Consider the following 24,037-nt stretch of genomic DNA (forward strand, 5'->3'; position numbering starts at 1 on the left):
TTGAATATATAAATGGAGGCGTTAAGTTCTGATGCCAAGGTAAACTCTACGAACCTTGCCATATATACCTAATACCTATATCAAAATTTCTATGATGTCGTAATTTGATAAGCTTGTTCTAGAACTGGATAGAACTAGTCGCACACATTCATTTAGTTTATTTCAGTATTAGTTGAACGTAACTCACTGAGACTTTTATTCATTAGACATTTAGACTAGTCCTGAGTTAATTGTGGATTTTTCATCACATAGAACCTTCACTGGTCCTTTCACAAAAAAAAAAGAACCTTCATTGGATCATTTCATTTGACCACGACGTCTTCAATACTCACAACAAGACCTTGTCAGCCTCTGTCATATTTCAATGCTGGTTTATCATCTATAAATACATTCTCGGTTTATAGATCTTGTATACTCCGATATCAACCTTATAGTTGTGCAAGATGGTTTCTCGAGTTCTGCTTTGTTTTCTGTTTGCAGTTGCCACTGCATCTGTGGATTGTAACTTGGAAGGTAAGCAAATGTACTTGTTCAACTTGAGCATCAGTACTGATTAGACTCGCTAGCTAGTTAGAATGCGGTTTTTGTTGGCTTGACGATATTTTAATTGCTTGATATGAACAGGGGATATTCTTTATTCCTGGAAAACCATGTTGGTCGACCCTAACAATGTTCTTGCTAGCTGGAACCTGACATTCCCCAATCCATGCTCTTGGTTCCATGTTACCTGCAATAACGAAAACATCGTTACAAGGCTGTAAGTGGCCGGTTATAGCAACATTGGTCTGAGCTCATTAGCTTGGTTTCACTAATTAGCCTTAATTGGAAGTTCAGTATTTATAATTATTGTAAATGTCTGTCTATATGTGTATAATATGAAGGGACCTTGGCAATGCTGGATTATCAGGACCTATTATCCCTGCGCTTGCAAATTTGACTAACCTCCAATACTTGTAAGACTATCTTCATTTTCTGTTCATCTCAGAAACTTCAAAGAGTGAAATAAAGATGGTCATGTTAGTTAACCATTGGCACTGCAGGGAGCTATACCAGAACAAATTTAATGGATCTATTCCATCGGAACTTGGTCACTTAAAAGACCTGGTCAGCTTGGACTTGTACTGGAACCAACTCTCGGGTTCAATTCCAGAGACATTAGGTCACTTGAATTCATTGAGATTTTTGTAAGTACATATATGCCTTCTCTTCATTTCATGTTCGGCTTTTGCTACATAAATTAATTATGTATTTCTGAATAATTATGCGACTGTTATTCTCCTACTGGCAGGAGGGTCTTTCGCAATAATCTAACTGGACCTATTCCTTGGTCTCTTGGCAATTTGACAAGTTTACAAATCCTGTAAGTTACCCTATATATGTGAATCCCATGCTGCATTAGCCATTGAATCATTTATTTCAGTTAATTTGTTTTCTTAGGCGTCGACCATGCTTAAATTTTGTAGGAAATTAAACAAGAACCGTCTAACTGGTGCTTTACCAGTAGAGGTCATTGAACTCGTTCGTTTTGGCAACTTGGGCGTTTTGTGAGTACACTCAGTTCGAATTGAGCGCTTCTCATTTCCTCGAATTTCCTTTGACATATGTTGCATGCATCCTTCATTGTCTGATCATATAGAGTAATGTGCAATGTAGGGATGTCTCAAACAATCTGTTGGCAGGAACCGTACACCCCACCAATTCAACAGGTACTCGAACAAATTAGTACTCGAAAAAACATACTATCTCTACTATAACATTTTCTGGTGCATCAATTCATTTGCTAGATTTGAAAGCTAACTGTTATAAGCTGCTTACTAGCCAATTTTTTCCTTTTTTTTTTTTTTTTTAAAGGTTTTGCAGTTACAAAAATCATACAAGATCCGAAAGCACGGAACTAAGCCAGAAGAATTAGAAGAAGAAGAAGATATTGTATACTAGTTCTATTAAATAAAAGAGAATGAAAATGGGACTCCTAAATCCCAAGAAACTTGAATACATCTTTCTACATGTCAATAAGCGAATATACATACAGTATATACAAGTACATACAGTATATATACTATACATGTACACAGGGACAAATGATAGGTCGACATTCGACAATATCAGATCTGAGTAGGGAAAAGGTCAAACTTAAGCAGCGGGAAGCTAATTGCTTGTCTTTCCTTCATCATCACCATCAACACGTCAGTCCCTCAGTCGATATGTACTAATAATATTCAATCTATAAAGATCCTTTTTGACCCTTAATTGTTCTTCCTTTCTGAAATGCCTACCTTTCTATCAATGTTAATCATGGCTTTGAGCCCACCTCAAATCTTAGTGCATGTTTTCTTCGAGCGATCAGCTCCAATATCCTTGGCTGAACTTCCCATGTTTCGCGAAAGTAATTTCAAATGCCGGTTGTAAGCACATGGTGTGGTTTCTCATCTCACTGAAAAAAATAATAATAATAATAATAACAAGTGAGAAGATCATTTTCATTAATTAGGACGTGTTAGAATACATATTTCTTGTAAAATATTATTCAGGACATTCTCTTCATGTCCTCTCTATCTATTACACAGTTTCATTAATGATTAAGACAGTACTAAGCATGTTTTAAACAAAAAAATGGACACTTTTTTACCGACGAAATTACATAGTTAAAAAGTCTTTCATAAAAAAAGTAAACGTTTTAGCTAGCGATGAATCTCTTGTCAGAAATACAGGAAACATTTTTGCGTATACACGTCTCTCATAAAAGAGGTACACATGTTCTCCAATAAATATTCGTTGGCGAAACTTTTTCGTAAAAAAAAAAATAAAAAATAAAAAAAGACTTTTTATACGTTAAAATACTAAATTATAAAATAGATCTAGCACATTTATAGTTTAGACTTTAGACTTTAGAAGGAAATCTTTCATATCGTTCGAGATTCGTCCTACAATATAGGGTTAAAGAACCAAAATTTACGGTGGCCCTTCAAATGGACTTCTATTGATGTATACTGAACATTACATGTGCTTGTGAGTTAATTCGTTGAACGATGTTGTTGCTGTGTGTCCCTTAAAGTAAAGGAGTAGTGATTTGTAACTTTGAATGTAGCAATCAAAGGCTTGTTTAGATAGATCTGGGGTCAATGGTCAACCGTTGACTGACATATTGGAGCAAAGCAAATGGAAACTCGTGAGTTGGTGATTATACAATCACTACCAGATAGAGCTTTTTCTCCTCCATTTTGATGATGAATGTATGGCTTTGCTTTCTAGTTTCTACAAGTACTTACTTGTTCCACCACCTTTTTCGAATTCCATCATGAACTCTCAAAAAGAAGTGGCAGCAGATATATAGAAGGAGATGGATTATAGTGCTCTCTTGCTTTGCAGCTTTGGCTTTTTGGTCAAGTCACTTCTTTTAAGAAGATTGATATATATATATATATATATATATGGAGGTGTGACAATCCATCCCACCCCTATGATATGAAATAGTGAAATTTTGTAATGTCTAATACCAAACCTACCTAAATCTATTTAGATACCAAGGTCTTTTGGGGTGACTCTGTCCCACTACTCCACTCATCCATTCAAAGTGAGCATTCATCATATATTTGATAGTGGAACACAATAACTATGTGACGCACATGTTAGGGATTAATTATCTAGATTAACGTTATAGACAAAAATGGGTACCGTAAATTGAGAGGATGGATGTGGAACACAATAACTATGTGACGCACATGTTGGGGATTAACTATCTAGATTAACGTTATAGACAAAGACGGGTACCGTAAATTGAGAGGATGGATGTAAAATTCATTCTATTTCTATTTGGATAAGTAAATTGTTCGTATAAATGTTGTTCAAGTAAAATAGGATGATATACTATATTCCAACTATGAGAGAATACTCCTCTTATTTTATTATTGGAAATCAATTAGTATGAGACCGGAAAAAGATTTTTATATTTTTTTTAATCATTAAGTGTCATACGGAAGTGTTAAAAGTGATATAAATCATAAATGATACATATTAGAAGTCACTAATGGCTGATTTATAAAATACGTCAGACTAATGGATTTGAACTTAACTTCTTAATGGAGCTACTAAACTTCCTAGTGGAGCTAAAACTTTTGAACAAACGTACTAGATAGATAGCGACCCTAAATTTATCATCACACTAACCCTAAAAAGACGAGTCTCACATGCATGCCTACTAGAATCACCAGTATCTCTAATTCTCACTTTGTTAGTGGGGGAGTGGACCTCCAGGTCCTTATATTAACATCCAAAACCAAATAATTGTTCTGCATATGTCCTTTGTAATGTTGAAATGCTATGACGCTTTAGACAGATTCTCCAACAAACTACATATACTTGGAAACCAATGGAAGCCAAAAAAATTTGTTGGTGCAATCTGGTTGACATTCGAAAGGTTGGAACCCTGTTCCCTTTGAATTAAAGTAGGCCTCTGAATACGAATCTGGGTATCATCAAAGTGTTCTTATACTTAATCCAAACTAATCCAGTAAAAGAGATAAAAGAGATTTGCATATATACAAACAAAGCGAGCAGACTAGGGTTAGAGGGTGAGTCCCGACCACTACAGATTCCAAGTTGCAGATGCAGCATTATTCCCCATATATATGCTCTGCAAAATTGTCCATATCTATATCTATATATGCTTCTTTAACCTCCTCGGGGAATACAGAAGAAAAAGATAATCAAATTTACTGGTTCATTTTAAGAGAAGAAAAGTTTATTTATAGATCTGGATGAGTGTCAGCTTGCTTAAAACAAGGTTTTTAGGGTTAAAACAAATGCTAGATGATACACACAATTGGTCAGTGATAATAATTTCTGTGCAGGTATTAGTTTATAGAAAGAAGTATGGTTTTGGCTCCGACAGAGTTCAAATGATATGTCTGGATTTTCCTCTCTGTTTTCAAGAAGTACTGGCATGCACGCAAACCTCTACTCTATCTCTTGTGTAGTCTAGTCTCTATTTCCATTATTATTGTCAGATGTTATAGCATCAGAAAGGAAAAACAGAACAATACAAAAACAAAAAACTTTTTTGTTGGGTGAATTTTCTTTTGGTTCGTGATTTAATTTTATGATATCACCTTTGAAAAAACTATAAGAGTTGATAATCTAGTTCATCTCTCGCAAAAGGAGTTTAAAATAGATATCGACAATTGAGTTGTGAATTTAAGAGCATTTTTAGTAATACTAGCTATTTTTTAGTTAGATTTTAGCTAAAATAGCTAAATTTCATTTTGACTAAACACTTTATAAATACGTCTGCAATAGTGCTCTCTATTTTATATAGTTTTGAATTTATATTATTTTTTAAATGAAAATTAAATACTTTAAATGTACTTATAAATTACATAAAATAACTCAAAAATAATGTTTTAAATTATAGAGAGTCTAATCTCACTCTCTATATTTAGGAGCGAGATACCTAAAAGTTATAATAGAGAGTTTGAAGAGTCTAGTGCAGCTGCTAAATATATAAAAAGCTATAAGAATTTATATATATATATATATATATATATATATAAAGCTATAAGAGTTGATAATCTAGTTCATCTCTCGCAAAAGGAGTTTAAAATAGATATGACAATTGAGTTGTGAACCTAAGAGCATCTTTAGCAATACTAGCCATTTTTTAGTTAGATTTTGGCTAAAGTAGCTAAAAAATCATTTTGGCTATACACTTTAGTAATACATTTGCACTAGTGCTCTCTATTTTATCTAGTTTTGAATATATATTATTTTTTAAATGAAGATTAAATACTTTAAATGTACTTATAAATTACATAAAATAACTCAAAAATAATGTTTTAAATTATAGAGAGTCTCATCCCGCTCTCTATATTTAGGAGCGAGATAGCTAAAAGTTATAATGGAGAGTCGCTGAGGAGTCTGGTGCAACTGCTAAAATATATAAAAAGCTAAACACGTTCTCCAAAATAGCTAAAGAGCCAAAATAGAGAATATGCTAAAAATATTCTACGTACAAAAATTGACAGTTTAACTAAGAATTAAATCTATTGCTCATCATGCTAAGTTCTATTGGGGTGATTTGGAAAATGAAGAACCCCTTGCTCATCATACATATGCTCAGGCTGAGATAAGTCTGTTGTGATCCTAGTTTGATGAGGGTGAAGCAACTCTGGAAGATGAGAATCTTCTTAAGTCTCTCTCAAAGTCTCAAAATAAAAAATTGAAGGCCAAGAGAGATTCATGAGATCCTTATCCTACTCGTAATCGGATGCCCATTGTGCGTCTTGATCTTTGATTCAATCAGCTCTGCTTAATCTTACTTATGTTTGGTTGCCTTTTGATTTAATTGTTTCTTCTAAGAGGTCTTGGCTTCATGTCCCCCCTTATGTGCTATCTCTTTTATTTAATAAATTATTCCGATCGTCAAAAAAAAACAAAAAACTAAGAATTAAATCTACAAGTAAGAATTAAAAGTTTATCTTAAGCAATTATGTACATAATTATATGAAGCTATTATAATTACAATTATGAATGAAATATAAGTGATCTAACACTGCACCTTTAGGTGTAATTGATCAATACAAGTCATCCAACGATGAAAGAAGGGGAATTTGATTCTACACTCAAATTCACACACCCCTTTTAGAATAAACCCATCCATAAGAGTGTTTTAATATACACCCAAACCAATTAATTAGGTTTATTCAAAATATAAAAAAAAACCTTTTAAATAGGATAAATATTAAAACCCAATGTTGTTAAGAATTACTAAAGCTGCCACTATCAAATTCCCCATTCACTTATTAAATATATAGGATTAATATTAAAATCCAGTCTTGCTGCTGATGGAAGTCATGAAACGGCTGCCCATAGACGTTGCTCAGAATTACTCAACCCTTGATTCCAACAATTGAAAACTCTCCTCTAGGGTTGGAGGTTATGTAATCTCCACATTCAAAAGCCTAATCTCTACATTCAAAGCCGATATCAATATCTCCACAATCATGCGATTATGTTTTTGATTTCATGCATGTTGTGATTGTGATATAAATGGATCGTACAATCAAAGGTTGGTGGGTTGCCTTTGTTCAACTGCATACTCCTTTAATCTGATTGGCATGGTTGATGAGCATTGTGTTTGCTACATATTCAATAGCTGTGTGTCTTCCTGACGAAGAGGTATCTATTTTGTGATTTTTCAGGGTTTATGCTATTGAATATGTATAATAGACTCTACAAGTTCTTGATTGCATATTTCTTTTTCCTCTTATTGTTTCTCAATAGATTCTACAAGTTCCATAAGAATACTCCCACCTAGAGTTTAGGTGCTAAATAGGAATATCTCCACAAAAGGATGTTTAATCACGTTGAGAAATCTACGGAATCTAATAGGAATATCTACACAAACATATTTACTAAAAAATAGCAAATATATAGATCAAATCTGAAAGGAAGAGATATACAATAATTAAGGCAATTAATCTTTTTAAATAAGGAATATCTACACAAACCATATCAGTTATATACCATAATTAAGACTATTAATCACATTGAGATATCTAATAATAGGAATATCTACATAAACATATCTACTAAAAAATGACAAATATATAGATCAAATCAGAAAGGAAGAGATATACAATACTTAAGGCAATTAATCATTTTTAAATAAGGGAAAATAAATTGATTGTATTAAATTCTAATTTGTGTTTATAATTGATGCCATATTTAAATTCAAAAAAAAAAATCTATATTTGAGGAATATTTTCCTTATTCAATCAGAAGTGTAAAATAGTCGAACTAAAAAAACGTAAAAAAACTTAATTATAGACTTAAAACCTATAAGGAAGGTTTAATTATGTGAATGAGTGTAGATTAAAAGAAAATATAGGAATGAGTTTTTCTTAATAGGAGCTTCACTTTTTGGATTTTTTTTTTCTAATTTTCTCATGAGGGAATGATATCTCTTTTTGTTAGTCCATACGGAAAATTGGTTTGTTGTAACTTGTACCATGCTACCATAATATTTCCAATTTTTATGTTATATGCGTTACTTGAAAATTAGACTTTGCTGTCACATGAGATATGAAAACTTGAATCCAGGAAAACAAGTAACATTTGATAATAGAAATTGATGATCAACGTTTGAAGGAAAATGCATGGAACATAACAGAAGCTTTAAACCAAAAAGAAAACAGAAATATATAACTAAAATTGAAATAAAATAAACAATAATAGAATACACAATACGAGACACCCCCATTAGACTTTCGGTAATTACTGTTACTGTTTTGCTGCACAAAGAGCACTCCTTTCTCTTTTTTTATGGGCTCGATAAATAAATCCCCCCACAAAGCTTTGATTCCTTGCTTCCTTGCTTTGAAGCAATTTGCAATTCTCTCTCTCTCTCTCTCTCTCTCTCTCTCAACTCAGTCCCTCTGTCTCTCTGAATCTTTAAGGTCCAACTACTCCTGCTTTTAAGTTTCAACGACCCCAACTCGATCAGATCAAAGCTTTTACTCTTTTGCAAATGGCGATGTGGGCTCTGCTTCATCTTCTCACCACCGCCTTCGTTTTCTCTTGGCCATTGACACCCGCCACTGCAAACTTAGAAGGTAAACCTGCAACAAACTCAGTTCATCAAAGCCATTCACTTGCTTCATTGTGTTCTTATTAATGAAATGAAACAGGGGATGCTCTCTTTGCTTTGAGAAGAGCTGTCAAGGACCCGAACAATGTTCTCCAGAGCTGGGATCCAACCTTGGTTGATCCCTGCACTTGGTTTCACGTCACCTGCGATGGCGATAATCGAGTCACTCGACTGTAATAACTCCACTTTAACCATTTTCAAAGTTTCTCTTAAAGCTTTGTGCTTATTGTCTCTGTTTTTATTTTTCCGTAAGCAAGCAGTACAATCATGACTCGTCCCGATTCTTTTTCAGAGACCTTGGAAATGCAAACCTGGTCGGTAGTCTAGTACCTGAGCTGGGCAAGCTCGAACGCCTTCAATATCTGTGAGTCTAACAATTTCATTTATTAATTTTCTTTATGTATTTTATGGGAGAGGTTTAGTCTGAACCTGGTGAAGGGTTTAATTGATCTGACCTACCTCACCAGCCAGAGAGTCCGTCACCGTCAGATCATGAATTTCGGAATTAAATGTCGCCGGCATTTATAGTGATGCTCATAGAGAAATTGGTTGTTGTGTCGCTGTTAATGGCGTTTTTAAAATTTTAGGGAACTGTACATGAACAACTTGACTGGTTCTATACCAAAAGAGCTGGGAGGATTGAAGAGCCTTGTGAGCTTGGATCTCTACCACAACAACTTCACTGGGTCCATCCCTTCCTCGCTTTCCAACCTCTCCAATCTTAACTTCTTGTAAGCAATCCCTTTCTTTGCTCTTTTTATTTTTTTAAACAAATAAATTCATGACTGTGACTAGTGTGGAATCATTTTTGGTCACTGTTTCTGTTCAAATATCAATTTTGCTATGTATTACACTGTTTTCAAATGTTTAAATCTTAAAATCTTGGTAACCGGTGTCAAACTCCGTCAAATTATCTTTTCCGGCTTTTCCTTTTCGCCGTCTACTTACGAGATCAAAATCAGAATTTAGCCAAAGCAGACGTGTACCATAAACATTTTGACCCATTTAGCTATTGGAACAGAAAAGACCTCACATGATGTTCAATGCAGGCGGCTAAACGGTAACAGACTGACCGGAACTATACCGAGGAAACTTACAAAACTCGGAAGCCTCAAAATCTTGTAAGCCTTTCACTACGCAATCTCCAAATGACGTATTCACTATTCATTGGTTCTGCTCATTAGGTTACGTTGAAAACTTGTGCAGTAATGTATCCAACAACGATCTATGTGGTACCTTCCCAACCTCAGGCTCCTTCTCCAAGTTCTCAGAAGAAAGGTAATCAACTACCATACATACACAAATTCAGAAGTTTGTTTTATCTCATTGTAAGGTTTTGATTCTCAGTGGATTGTGTATGTACTTGTTTGTCTGGATGTAGTTTCAAGAATAACCCAAGATTGGAAGGACCAGAGCTGATGGGATTTGTCAGATACGATATTACAGGAAACTGCAAATGATGTGTACCACTCACTACCAGGATGCAACAAAGTGTTGCCAATTCCACCTCCATAATCAAAAATCCCACCTATATTTAAATGTAAACCTTTTGCTATTCGGAAGCTTCTAAACATCGTGTTTCATTAATATAAATCCTACAATTTTGTACAACGAGGAAGCCTTCGCATTAAGCATAGAAAACTACCATCTCCATGTTAGGGGTGCCTTTTCAATCACCCTCCTCTAATACCTACTCCTGGAGAATATGCACTTATTTGTGAAGTCAGTTTCAGCCAAGCATGGATAAGCTGATGATTATTTTTACAGCATATAGATACAAGGAATGAGCACAGAGCAAAGCAATAGTGCACCTAGGGATATGAGTATTCTTAGAGAAACCAAAAAAGTTAAAAGCTGTGTTATAAGCCAGCCTCATGATTCCTGAAACACAACTTACCTCCGGACTTGGATTTTAATTCTTAATCAGTTGCACAAATTACTTAACAGCCATTTCTTATGGAATTTCAATATTACTATGGCCAATATACGTGCTGTGGGGGGGAAGATGTGTTCTAAGTGGAACAAATGAGTATTAACTATTAATTGATGGGGGAAAAGAAATTGCAAAATTTCTCAGATGATGGAACAAATGGCTAGTAATTATACAATTTAAAGCCACATGCCGTTATATAAAAGGACTAGCTAGTAAAATTGACCCCAAAAAAATGTCATGGACAAAAGGTATATTTACAAATGTGCACCTCTGGGGGCGGATGAGAAAGCTTTTTCCACCACAACATTTTGTTGCCTGGTTAGAAACAAAATATCGCCAAAAATGAAATTAATCAATCTGCACCTGCATTCAAACAAATATATAGCCACTTAGAAACAAAAATATACCAGGTCTCAAACTCGGAATGAAAAGAAAAAGGAGCAAGTTACACTGACACTACACTTCTGCCATTAAAAGTACATGTTGGATTCATGTCCTCTCTCGAGCCAACAAAAACCAACACATGTTGATACTTGATAATAATATTTTACCAACTTAACTATCTTGAAGCTTTATCTATAATCCAATTCATATATATTAGTCCATAGGAGTTTTCAAGTAAAGAAAAGCATCAAGTATTATTACTACACAGCCTCAGAATTTATGTTTTACTGAAATGAAACAGTATAAATGGCTCATATTACCTCTAACTTGAACAGCCCGGACGACAATCTCAGAGCTGGTTTTATGATTTCTTAGGTGTGTTAGATAAGGCTATTGGACTCAAAGGAGGTGAAGCAACGTCTTCAGACTTTTCAGGAACAGGAAAAGCCTCCTGTGGTTCAGATACATGCAACTCCGTCACTCTAGGACTACTTGAGGGTATAGAGAAACTACGAGGGATGATCTGAGGAGGTTTTGGCAAAGGAGCAGCTGTCGGTGACAACGGTGGTTTACTTGTAGTAGATTGCATTTGTGCTCTGGGGGCCAAGGGGGCTGAATGGCCAACAAGAGGTCTTGAAGACTTAGAGGTTAAGCCAACAGGAGGCCTAGGAAGCTCATGAAGCTCACTTATTTTAGGCGAGGACATAAAAGTAGGAGAAGCATTTGGAGATACTTTAGGCGATACTGATGGAGGTTGAGGTATTGGATTTCTCAACAGAGGTCCAGAAAACATTTGGTGAGATCCCACTGACACAGGCTTGGAAGACGAATGCTTGCCTGTTAGAGGACCAGAAAATGCCTGTCTTTTTATTTTTTTAGAATCAAAAGCAGCCAGGGGATCCATCCCTAAATACACCATATGACCTGCAAGAGGAGGGGGTAATCGATGGGATGCAATATTATTATTGCTCTCTCTGAGGACTGACTGGGCATTTATTACTGTTGGTCCAGCAGCTTTCTTATCTCCCATGATCTTTTCATTATTTGGTTCCAAGGGTGATGAATGCCACAAATTCTGCTTTAGGCCACTTAAACTTGACTGTACAGTTTGGGGAACTGAATTACCGGGTCCAGTAGAAACTGAATGGTTTGTATCAACAGGTGTGGGTAGTACATACGAGTGGAACTTCCGGGATAGTGATGGCTGCATGTGTCTCATTTTTTCAGCGCGGTCCAACTTATTTTCAGGAAATAGTGGGGCGGATTGGCTGACTGCCCTACCCTTAAACGAAAATGAATTCCTGCGAAGTCTGTCCTGCAAATAGGCAGAATGATAGGCATGAGAAGAATAGCAAGATACAACAAATTAGAAGCTAGAACATCTTTAAGAAGAAATTTATAAAGACATTCTTGCAGGAATTGAGAATAAAGAAGTCTTCAGGTTCTAGGACTGCATAATGAAGATGTCTATATTTTAGTATGCGCCTGATGTACATAGATACAAAATGCAAGAGCAACCAGCCAAGAACTAAATTAGATTAGAAGACTACATTTCAATCTGGATCGTACATGATTATATAACTTCTAACATCTAAATGTAGTTATTTGTGTGATTACACTTCAGGCTACCTTCTTCTCTTGGAATTTATTCAAAATGAACTCAAATCACAATCTTTTGTTATATGAATCCAGCTGTGAACTATAGTGCATTACAAAGAGAAGAATACTAAGTGCATTATAATGGATATCTATTAATGAACAAGTAAATCAACAAAAAAAGCGGATGTTTACCTTCATAGCTTCCACACTGGATATCTTGGGAAAGGTGAGGTCCACCTGATCCAACTGCATTATCATTAAATCTCAAATCAAAATGACAAAATATATATATGTCAAAATGTTACAGAAAATCAACAAGAGGACAGCTAAGGCACAAAACAGTAGCCACAGGAATGAAATGTTTCGAGTTTACATTAATAGTTCAGGTCCAAATCACTGTGTCGCGCACAATATTCTACAACTTGTAGAGTTAATACACATACATCTTACTTAAAAAACACGTTTCATATATAGCCATTTAAACTTTCTTTCGCATCTTTTAGCCATAGCTGTTTTAAAGTTTTCCTCTTTTTCGTCAAAAGCTTTTGTGCTTTCATGCAGCATAGATACATGGATGACTTATTAATGTATCATGTGCAAAAGTACATGGTTCTCCAAACATCTCAGATGCATATCAAGGGAACAACACTGTTTAATATAAGCAGAATGAATTGTAGTAAGAGTGTAAGACCTCCATTGAGCTTCGTGTTGTAGAAAGATCTGGCTCTCGCTCATTATGTCCATAGTCAAAGCTTAATTCTCCATCATCATTGACAAAAGAGGAATCATCATCATCATTATCATCGTCGTCGTTGTCACCATCCCCTTCATCATCTAGCCCATTGAACTTGTAATCAATATGCTGCTGTTCGGTTACCAATTTAACATGTGGTTCTACTGCTTCAACAGTACTAAGTGCCTTCTTGAAGAAGCACAACTGCTTAAGCACAAATCGAGAATAAAAACCCTTGGATAAAAATGAAGAAGAAGAACAACAACAACAACAACAAAAAAAAAAGAGGAAGAAAAAGGAATCACAAACCTGAGCAGCATGATGCCGAGCTGCCTGTGTGAGCAGACTACGAGATTGTCCTTGCTTCAGAGATTTCAACCGGAAAACAAATAAACTTGCCTCGTCATCATATTCATCACGAGCAAGTTGTATTTGCTGCACAGAAAAGGTCTCTCCTTTTCCACCTCTTAACCTCCCTTTTTCTTTCTGTCTTTTTAACATATACTCGTATACATCTCTGCACATAATGCACCACATGAGAAGACATTCATCTGAATGAAGACATACAAGGTGTATTTTTATGATAAGTACCTTTTCTCATCGCATTGGTTCTTCATCTCCTGTATCATCATGAAAGGACACACATAATTAACTTTTATATAGACAAATGAGATGTGTACATAGAAACAAGAAACCCTATCTAAAACGTTTGCTGTGCAAATTGAAGTATTTGAGAAAGATATTCACATTCTAAACAACAGAATTATTACTTGGAAAAACTATTTACAGAAAAGAAGAAAGGCGAATTCACAATAACCAAAACCCCAGCCCAGGAAAAGTTGTAAGCTTGAAACAATGAAAAAAGGAACAACAGACATGAAGGAACAAATGGTTAACAGAAAAAAAAAGGTTGGAAACACCTACAGCAATGCATAATTTATGCATTAGAAAAAATCCAGTAGAACAGTTTTATAACTTCATCAGATCATTGAGTTCAAGCAAACGTACCTCAACTGTTTGAAGTTCATTGAGAAGAGATTCTGATGGAACTGCGATAGTCTGGAATATATGAGAGCGCTGCAAAAATTTAAAAATTATTAAGAGAACAAACTCAAGTAGAGTTTTCATAACCATCTCATATATAAGTATATAACAATAAAATCTCACATAGCTATCAACAAGTTTGTGGAGTTCATACTGCAATTTCCCTAGCTTTAGCAGAACTTTACCTGCAAGAAATTTAGGTTGGGGTAGATCACAAAAGAGAGTTAATTTTTCCCAATCGTGATATATCAAATTCAAGTGCAATATGTTAGATAAAGAAAACTAGCATGAATCTATTACCATATTATAAATACATACACAAGCATTTATACATGTATAATTACATTGCTTTTAGTGCAAAGAGAGGAATAAGTTAAGAAAAATGGAGATAGACTAAAAAAACATTTGTATTGCTGCAATACTTCAAAAAACCAGGTAAACTGGCTGGATTGGATACCCGGTGCATATCAGAAAGAAAATATATATCAAAGAAAATGTGGTATTAAAGTAAAATGTAAAACCAAACCTACTTGAAAAGTTAGCATTTAATAAAAGTGAAAGCATCTGAGATATAGAATGCCAATAAAAATAAAAAAATTAAGGGAGGCATAAACAAAAAAATAAATAAACAGAAACAAGAAACAGTATTACTCTGACTCCCAAGACAGATCCAAACAGCTAAAGTCCTAGAACTTCCATGCCAAATATGTTTCTAAATCAAATTTGAAGAATAAAAATCACCAAGAGCCTGATTTCAACACAATGCCATAAGTGACTTGGATGCCAGAGACGATCCAAAAACTATGGTGCCTATGACACCAAGGTAACAGACTCGGTCCTAAGTGAAGCATGTTTAAACAGTACATTACCTCTTACTTAAAGAAAACTTGAAATAGAAGCATTATAGAGTTTTAGATCACTTTACCACCATCTTCATCATCATTTAATGCAGTTTTCTGAAGAAGACAAGCACCCATTTCCCGCAGTGACTCTGAAAATTCTACAAAAAGAAAATTGCAATCTGTAAGAAAATTCTACTTGAAAGCAAACAAATCGCAGGAAGAGTCTCAAAAGAAAAATATCATCTTCAAATTACTATGCTAAGAATCACTGTCAAGAACTCAATCTCCAGAATAAGGTACCAGTTATGTATCAGCTTAAGCTAACAACCCTGTTTGTTTCGTATATGAGTCCAAGTGATGTGCATTATAGAAGTAAGGGAATCTACTAAGCTCTTATGATTGAAATCACAAAGTTACTTCTTCAGTGATACACAACACGACTATAAGCCATTGAAAGAAAGTACAATACAGAGATTTTCTTCCAAAATAAAAGGGAAACAGCTGAAGAACAATACCATAAGCGCTATTTGCTGTCGCTGCAGCTGCGGAAAGTAAGCTATCATAGCAGTCCCTCATATCTTGCATGTCCTGCAACAACAAGCACCAGATTAATCACACATAATCAATTGCTTTAGCATTCGAAAACAAGCACCATCAGCTACACTGATATTGACAAAATTATCCACAGAAAAAGCTCAAATTGGCAATTATAACACAATTTTCAGCTAGTAATTTGCAATAAGATCAAGGTCAAGATCCAGAGGACCTAATCAACCGACTCCGGCCGTTGTCAAAACCCTACAATTCTATCTCTACGCCTCCGCAGAGTGAAAGCCAAATTCAAACTAAACAAAATCGATCGCTTTTGTAAAACGAGCAAATCATAAAGTTGTTCAGCTTTTCCTGAGCAAATGAAAGAGAAGAGAAGACGTGGTACCTGAGAAGCCTGAGCGAGCTCGTCCAATTGAGCATGCGGCTGAAGATCGATTCGGTGGTCCTTAGCTTCGTGCTTGTGAAGTGCGAGACCTCGCAACTTTCGGAGAGAGGTCTTCATTGTCCTCTTTCTCTGATTCAACGGAGATGAAAAGCCAGAAGACGAAGACGAAGACGAAGAAGAAGAGTAAACCTAAAGGCTAAAGGCTGGAGCCTGGTCTGAGCTATATGTCTCTGTTTCTCTGTGAATCCAAATCAATAATCCACAGCAATCTAATGGCTAAAGAAGAAGAAGAACAAGAAAGAGTAATATGAAATGAACGAAACGCTTTCTCCATTTCTCTGTCATTCCAAGCCTATGTAATTGCTGACCTGATTAATAATCATGAAAATAATTATTATTATTATTATTATCAATCATGGATTATTTTTGTTTCCGCCAAACCAATAAAATCCGGTCAAATTATTGGTTTTTTTTTTTTGGTTTCTAAATATTAAACTGATGCAGCGCTGTTAAAAGGATAAAAGTCTCGTTGACCGTTTTCGGTCCACTGAGAAAGCTCATTTTTACTGCGTAGATACTTTACCAATTTTATTTTACCGCTTCTCAAACGCGCCCCAGTAGTCTAAAGTTACTTTGTACACGGCAGTGTTTACGGTTATTTTGAATGTTTCCCAAATAGCGGCGTGCAGGCGTCCAAGTCAGTTGGTAAAAAGGCAGCGGCGAATGGTAAAAGTAATAACAATCGGAAAGAGAGATAGACCTTCTTTAGGTCAATAATGCGCGTTTCTTAAGGCCCAAGTCTCTTTCTATTATTTCCAAGAAGCTTGACGATCGGTCTCCAAGTCTACCCCATGATAGGTATGGGCATATTGCCATCTTTTCATATATCAAACAAAGAAAATTAATCATTTGTGAAAGTAACCAATAGAAACGAGATTTTTGTCAATTTTAATTCGTTAAAGTCGTAGTAAGCACATCATAAAATCTCCGTGTTAGGAAACATAAGCATCATAGTGCATGCCCTTAATTGTGGCAGGATGTGTTAGATTTGATTGTGATCAAATACATAATGACATCCTAATATCAAATAATTGTTGTCAACTTGTCATGTTACTTGTTAGTGATGATTGGGATCATGTTTTGGATACATAATTTGTGACCTGGGATAAAAACTTTTGGATCTATGATTACATCCTCAATCTACAAATATAACCTTTTTCTTTTCTTCAAACTTTCAGATCCATTTCGTGCCGAAGATTAGGTTCAAGGAAGAAGATGAAGGTTATCTTTCTAACACAAAGGAAGAGATGAATTTCAGTCGTAATGATTCGAAGGCAGTATCATTTTGAATCAAATCCAAATTGCATCAAAAAATGATTATCCAAAAGTTGAAAAGCTTTCTAATTTCGTAAAGGTGGTTGTTGGGACGATCAATATACAAGAACTGGTCATCTGGGTGGTCCAGCGCATGGTGGAACTACTCTCCCAATACCAGTAAGATACTGCTCCTTTCTATTTGGTCTCCAGTAGGATACTACCTACCAACTTTCCACTTACTGATAAGATTAGAGCCGTATATAGTTCACATTCAGCAGCTCCTTCAAGTTTCAGGCATTGACCGAAAAATCTTAGCAAGTTTCAGGCAGTACAGAAACAATGAGGCTCTAAGTCTCTAACAGCACAGATCAAACTTAACAGAGTCATTCAATCACGCTAACGCTAAAATAGCGTAAAAAAACGCATCAAGACAAATTGCAACAGTAAAAAGACACAAATCATACTACATAAGTTTATAACAGACAGCAGCTAAGATTTGCTCGAGGGATGGAAATTTCTGTAAATCTGAAACTGGAAAATGCTCAACACGCATTTCATCGAAAATCAGTAAGTCACTCAATTTCATAGACATTTGCCATTGATTACAAAATGCTTTCTTCTTGTTTCTCATCTTTTTATCGCTTGTTTCAACCGTAAGTTTCTTGAGAGTACATATCAATCAGCATAATAAACTAAAAGACACCAAAGTGGACAAAAAGCATCACAAAATAAACAATGAAGCTGCACCATAAACCTATGTGGAATAAAATTTGTGGTATTTCAGTAGATAACCCTGAAAATGGCTTCCAAAACCCAATAGGTTGTAATGTTGACAGCCACAAATATAAACGACTAAACAGAGTCAAAAAAAATTCCTCGCTCTTGTCAATGTCCTCCCAAGTTATTGACCGAGCAGTTCCTCCTCACACAGGATGATCTCCCAGTTATTTGACAAGCAGTTCCTCCCCACACAGGATGAAGAAGAGAAATAATGTACAATCTCTGTATCTCCTGAACAAAAAAAAAATCAACAAATAAGAAAATAAGAAAATTTCTTAATTAAAAGCCAAAAGATTTCCATGAACCATAGAACTCATAACTGATGATATGATACCACAAAACCAAATTTTGTGGTGCAAATAAATACAAACCATAAAACTAACCTCGTTCCGGAGAAGTTTCTGCATTTAAGGGGTAAATTTAAGCACTTGCAGCCAATGGCACAGATCTGTAGCACGCTCTCTTTGCAGCACGAACAATATCTTCAATCTGTAAAACCAATTGACCAAGAACCATAAGTGGCAAATTAACCAACTGTAGACAACAACCAAATTGGAGGGAAGAAATCCAGGGATTAAATAGCTAGCTAGTGCACCTATTAACCACCATCGAAGGTAGTACAACCTTATTCGATGGCAGTTCAGCTATACACCATACACAATAATCAACACCAATTTATAAAGATCAGAACTGAACTCACCTGAGGAACAGCCAATCTCTCCAAATTGGCTGCATAAGGCATGGGAACATCAGCCCCAGCAACCCTCTCAACAGGCGCATCAAGATAACCAAAGCTCTCCTCAACAACGGATGCACTGGTTAAAGTACACAATAGAATAAGTATACAAAATGCCTACAAATCACTCATTAGTCGAACATATTTCAGAGAAATGCAAAGGGACGGACCAGATTTCAGCACCAACACCATGCTGAGGAAATCCTTCTTCAACTGTTATAAGTCTGTTGGTTTTCCTGACTGAAGTGTTGATGGTGGCCCTGTCCAGAGGACGAATTGACCGCAAGTTTATGACCTGTAAACCAGCAGATAGTCAACACTGTCTCTATTACAAAGGGTACAGAGCAGGAATTTGTTGTTACCAATATAAAAATTTACCTCAGCATTAATTCCCTCCTTAGCAAGAATCTCAGCAGCCTGAGACCAAGAAATAGAATTAATTAATAATTATAAGGGATGATACAGGAAATGGCCATCCATACAGGGAGGGAGGATGGGAAGGAGGGAGGGAGAGAGATTGTAGAAAAGAAGTGGCCAGAGACACCTCTTGTATGGAGTTGCAAATGTAAACTAAACAGAAAGGATTGACTAAGGATAGATTCCCATAGAACCACAGATCAAGGGCAACAGACTTTTAAGGGATATGAAGCATGCAGGCAAAACAGTAACACAATTTTGAACAATTATACGAGAAAACCAAATAACTTGAAATATAACAAACAATGTTTTCGTCGACTCAATTCCAGTAAATCTGTGGAGACAATATTCAAGGAAGCAACTAGGCCCTAGTTGTCAAAAGCTTCAAACTCTTCCTTTACTTTATCAACTAACACTATCATGCATTTGACAGGTCAATCCAGCTCTAACTTAATTACGATTTACATCCTCACTACATACACATCATCACGGAAGTCAAAGGAGGTATAGAGAACAAACCTGTAGAGCATAGCCAACCATTTTTGAGAAAGCTGTAATGGTGATATCCTTTCCTTCTCTCTCGATCTGTATAAAACCAAATTATGATTAGAATGCAACTATCAACGATAGAGGACAAAACAAAATTGATTAATGGTTGGATCAACTATCATCTTTCTGATACGATTCATTAGCTTAGAAATCACCTTAGCTTTTCCTATTGGAAGGCAAAAACTGGAATCAAAAACTTCGGCAGAAACAGGAAATGATTCACCATATCTGAAAGACAAATTTGCATCAAGTTGTCAAATGTTTGACATTATGACAATCAACAAGAACTCAAACATAAATAACAAAACAACAAAAACCCTTGCAGTGTGTTACTTACAGCAACTCATTTTCAAGAAAAACAACAGGATCAGGGTCCCTAATGGCAGCTTTTAGCAGTCCACGAGCATCTTCAGATGAATAAGGGGCCAAAACTTTCAACCCAGGGACGGCAGCAAACCATGCTGCATAACACTGGATAAAAAAAGCATATCATCAATTGTCAATATTCATTCCCCATTCACAGGAAAGTAATGCCTCAAATTGCTGTGATGAAAGCATAGACCATGAATAAACTAGATGTTACATATGAAAATGCCAATTAAAAAAAGTAGTTGAGTAGCTAAATGAAAAGGGCCCGAGGAGCAATTACCTGAGAGTGCTGGGCACCAACACCAGCAGCAGCACCGTTTGGACCTCTGAAAACAATGGGCACATTTATTTGACCAGCAGACATATAATTTGATTTTGCAGCAGAATTGATGATATGGTCAATTGCCTGCAACAAAAGCCAGACGTGAGGTTTTGATCACCAACCAGAGAAAATACACAACCCTTTCAAGAAAGGTAAATTGGACCTAACGATCTAGAGGCTCAATGAGCTAATACTGAAGCTAACACAGCTCAAACGTGTTTAATGGAAATCATTATTTTTAATTCCACCTCAGAGAACGAAACATCCAACATCCTTCGACAATAACTCCCTCACCCTCTCTCTTCCTCTCTCCATCCTTTGCCAGTCAAGAATTGACATGCCTAGTTGCTTAAGGTGGGACCTAGATAGCTCTTTCAAGCACCAGTTTGAAAACATGTTCAAGTCTCAACTCAATAAAATAGAGTCTTATGTCAACTACTAAAGGTTGAAAAAGGCATTAGGTTGCAGTGCCTGGCCTATCATTAGTATAGCTGATGACAACATAATCAGTCACATAATACAGTTGATGAAGACATCAATCATATTCACATTATTTTTTTTATTTTTTATTTTTTTTTGGAACCACAACAAGCATAGGAGGATTTGGTAGTTGGTACAGTGATAGTGCTCAAAGTGAATGAATGCCGATGTAAGTACTTAAGATGGCAATAAACAACATCCAGTGTCGAGATGTCAACTATAAATCATTATGTGCATTAAGAAATCCAAAAGAGAAATCCTCAAACCTGCATTGAGAAGTTGAAGGTCATGAACTCTACAACAGGTTTCAGACCATAGTAAGCAGCACCAACTCCAATTCCAGTAAATCCAGCCTGCAAATTAAACAAGGCCAATCAGCCACTGTCACCAATCTAACACAACAGACATTCCCAACACAGAATGATTTAACTAATTTTACCGAACATAAGTAACAAAGAGAGAATTTAAACTGGCGTGTCAAGTAACAGGAATCACCTCTGTGATTGGGGTATCGAGAACCCTCTCAGGGCCATACTTATCCAGAAGTCCTTTAGTTATCTATATACATTGGACGATAAAGAAGACGGGTAAGTCCACATATGTTCTCGAATAAAATGAAACAAAAAACTTCAACTGTGTTTCTTTCCATGACTAGTTCTAACCTTGTAAGCACCTTGATACTCCCCAACCTGCAAACAGAACAAGCAAAGATCAAGGTCACGTAAATAAAATTGGTTGGGTCTCATATCAACAAAAACAGAACCAATCCATGTCTCCTCACCTCTTCACCCATCAAAAACACTTTCGGATCGGCGGACATTTCCTCATCAAGGGCAGAGTTTAGAGCATCCCTCACTGTCATCTGCTGCACAATTCAAAAAAAAAACAAAATTCAGTGCCCCAAAACTTATGTAACCTAGCAGAACTCCATATAAAGCCAACAAATTGGGAATCTGATACAGATTGTACAACTATATAGGAGTAACTAGAATCGAAAACACCAGTACCTCTTTTGCAGAAGATGAGAAACTTCTCAATGCCGACGCGGCGGGGCGGATCCTCTGCAACTGCCCCAGCATCTGAGCCACCGGAAAATTTTCCAAACGAATCAAATCAAGCAACTCTTTCACACAACTATAGAAGATAACTGCAGAAATAATAGGGTGTTGGTGTTTACCGTAGCAGATGAGCTTCCAGCTCCCAGTTTTTGCCTTATAATCCCCAACATCTTCGTCTATTAAGCCTCAAAGTCACAGAGAACACTGAAATAAACAAACAGGAAGATAGATTTAAGAAGTGAAAATTTTCTGAGCAGATGAGAGGAATAATATTATTATTTACTTCATGTATGGAAGATTGGAAATAGAAAATCAGATCGTAATTGAGAGCGAAATGGAAAAAGGGGGGCTAGGGATTTGGGAGGAGAACGAACCTTGACGACGGTTTGGAGTTGGGATCGGATCGGCGAACGTGGAGTGAGCAGCAGCCACCACTTTCAATTGTGTCGTTTTAATATTCTGTATTTTGTGCTCTGCTTTGGACCTTTTTATTTATTTCATTTTCTATTTTTGGTTTTAGGTTTTAAAAATTTGGTATTCCACCAAGTACTGCCGGGTTAGGAAAAAATTAATGTTCATACCATGCACCACGAATGTGTTAATAACTTAACCAAAATTAGGAAAGATTAGAGAAGGAAGATGCATATGTAACATTTTTTTTTTAAATAGAAGTTGATATCATTAGATCAATAGTAAATGGGTTGTAGTTTATTAAAATTTACATAAGAAATCAGGTAAGAAAATCTGGAATAACTTATCTAAGCTGAAGCACACTATTAAGGATCACTAGGACGCTCACATTTAAGCGAGTCTATACAAGAATGAAAAAACCTCACCTCCTACGGAAAAAAATCATTCAACTAGCCCTCACTTGCCAATCACGCAATTGTGGTACAAGCAAAAAAACTAGAAACGTCATAAAAGACTCATAGAAGCTTATTCAACCTCACACGGGCTCAATACCCTAATACATTAGGGCCCAGATTGCCTTGACCTAAGCCCAAGCCCGTAGGCCCATGCCCAAGTCAGATTGTGACCATCAGGAGGCCTCCCCTGCATCTCCACAACTGTCATGATATCCGGCGGCCCAGAACTCGCCTCCACCATCTGCACCACCGCCATCCAACAGTCTGGCAGCTGTCCTCGCCCACAGATCATGTCCAACCAGCACTAGTGTCAGAATCTAATCACCAACCCGATAAAAAACTCACTCTGTATCACCCCTGCAAACTGCCAAACTTCTTCAACAAAACTAAAGAAACAGCGGCGACATCCAAACCAAAGATGTCGTTGATGACAATCCCTCATCCCAGACACGATCTCTCTTGTCAAGCCGCCAAGAAGAAACCCGATTCGTCGACCCAAAGCAGTCAACGTGATCCTCAGCTCCCCTAATCGTCGGCGCCGATTTGTCTAATACGTGTGCCTCCTTAAGCAAACCTCGCCCAGACGAGGAACCTCGCTGATGTTAGATCTCAGCCGGCCACAGAAGACTGCCCCCCGCCGCTCTGCTCAAACCCTAGGTTGGGTTTGCTTGATGCATATGTAACATGCTCATAGAGCTTACATATATAAAAATAATAATAATAAAATAATTATAAAAAAAAACTGTGGTTCAATAATAGTACAACTCTATAGTCAAGATTAGCAAAACAAATGTGTAGTCTAATAGAGCATACTCAGTTTCCACTCAAGATTGTCTATTTCACGAATTTTTTTTTTTTTTCAAATAGACCACGTTGAGATCATTTCTTTTATTCAATAGACTAAATAATAAGTGATTTTAGCAACTAAATTATGTAATTTGTCAAAAAAAAAATTAAAATATAATGTTTTATTATCAGTAATGATTGTTTTTGTGTACTGAAGTATGTTGTTGTTGCTCACAAAATA

General features: G+C 36.1%; 4 protein-coding genes across 5 annotated transcripts; 2 read left to right on the forward strand and 2 right to left on the reverse strand.

The window, feature by feature from the left end:
- The first annotated feature begins 366 nt into the window (after positions 1-366).
- On the forward strand, positions 367-2,250 carry LOC112200592 (leucine-rich repeat protein 1). Its single transcript, XM_024341624.2, has 8 exons — positions 367-513; positions 625-757; positions 882-953; positions 1,041-1,184; positions 1,289-1,360; positions 1,464-1,544; positions 1,654-1,706; positions 1,852-2,250. The coding sequence occupies exons 1-8, from the start codon at positions 444-446 to the stop codon at positions 1,896-1,898; spliced, it is 672 nt and encodes a 223-aa protein (XP_024197392.1). The 5' UTR covers positions 367-443; the 3' UTR covers positions 1,899-2,250.
- Positions 2,251-8,352: 6,102 nt separating this feature from the next.
- On the forward strand, positions 8,353-10,252 carry LOC112196871 (leucine-rich repeat protein 1). The gene is made up of 7 exons (XM_024337332.2): positions 8,353-8,609; positions 8,685-8,817; positions 8,937-9,008; positions 9,232-9,375; positions 9,694-9,765; positions 9,851-9,922; positions 10,026-10,252. Exons 1-7 carry the CDS (start codon positions 8,525-8,527, stop codon positions 10,102-10,104), a joined length of 657 nt encoding a protein of 218 aa, XP_024193100.1. The 5' UTR covers positions 8,353-8,524; the 3' UTR covers positions 10,105-10,252.
- A 409-nt stretch (positions 10,253-10,661) lies between these two features.
- Positions 10,662-16,481, reverse strand: LOC112196869 (uncharacterized protein At2g33490). Its single transcript, XM_024337330.2, has 11 exons — positions 16,117-16,481; positions 15,695-15,767; positions 15,263-15,337; positions 14,461-14,522; positions 14,302-14,370; positions 13,885-13,913; positions 13,603-13,810; positions 13,252-13,497; positions 12,753-12,806; positions 11,282-12,276; positions 10,662-10,940 (listed from the first exon to the last, which is right to left on the reverse strand). Exons 1-10 carry the CDS (start codon positions 16,231-16,233, stop codon positions 11,323-11,325), a joined length of 1,887 nt encoding a protein of 628 aa, XP_024193098.1. The 5' UTR covers positions 16,234-16,481; the 3' UTR covers positions 10,662-10,940; positions 11,282-11,322.
- A 1,504-nt stretch (positions 16,482-17,985) lies between these two features.
- On the reverse strand, positions 17,986-22,675 carry LOC112199883 (pyruvate dehydrogenase E1 component subunit beta-1, mitochondrial). 2 transcript variants are annotated; one of them, XM_024340859.2, is made up of 16 exons: positions 22,519-22,675; positions 22,264-22,348; positions 22,094-22,165; positions 21,868-21,948; positions 21,749-21,775; positions 21,582-21,644; positions 21,353-21,439; positions 20,565-20,690; positions 20,253-20,386; positions 20,071-20,143; positions 19,886-19,951; positions 19,328-19,366; positions 19,120-19,244; positions 18,914-19,028; positions 18,597-18,702; positions 17,986-18,444 (listed from the first exon to the last, which is right to left on the reverse strand). In XM_024340859.2, the coding sequence occupies exons 2-15, from the start codon at positions 22,312-22,314 to the stop codon at positions 18,634-18,636; spliced, it is 1,128 nt and encodes a 375-aa protein (XP_024196627.1). In that variant the 5' UTR covers positions 22,315-22,348; positions 22,519-22,675; the 3' UTR covers positions 17,986-18,444; positions 18,597-18,633. The 2 variants fall into 2 exon arrangements, with proteins under 2 accessions (XP_024196627.1, XP_024196626.1); XM_024340858.2 differs by having other exon boundaries at positions 21,868-21,951.
- Positions 22,676-24,037: the final 1,362 nt, after the last annotated feature.

The sequence above is a fragment of the Rosa chinensis genome, chromosome 4, assembly GCF_002994745.2.
Source record: "Rosa chinensis cultivar Old Blush chromosome 4, RchiOBHm-V2, whole genome shotgun sequence".
NCBI classification, from domain to species: Eukaryota; Viridiplantae; Streptophyta; class Magnoliopsida; order Rosales; family Rosaceae; genus Rosa; species Rosa chinensis.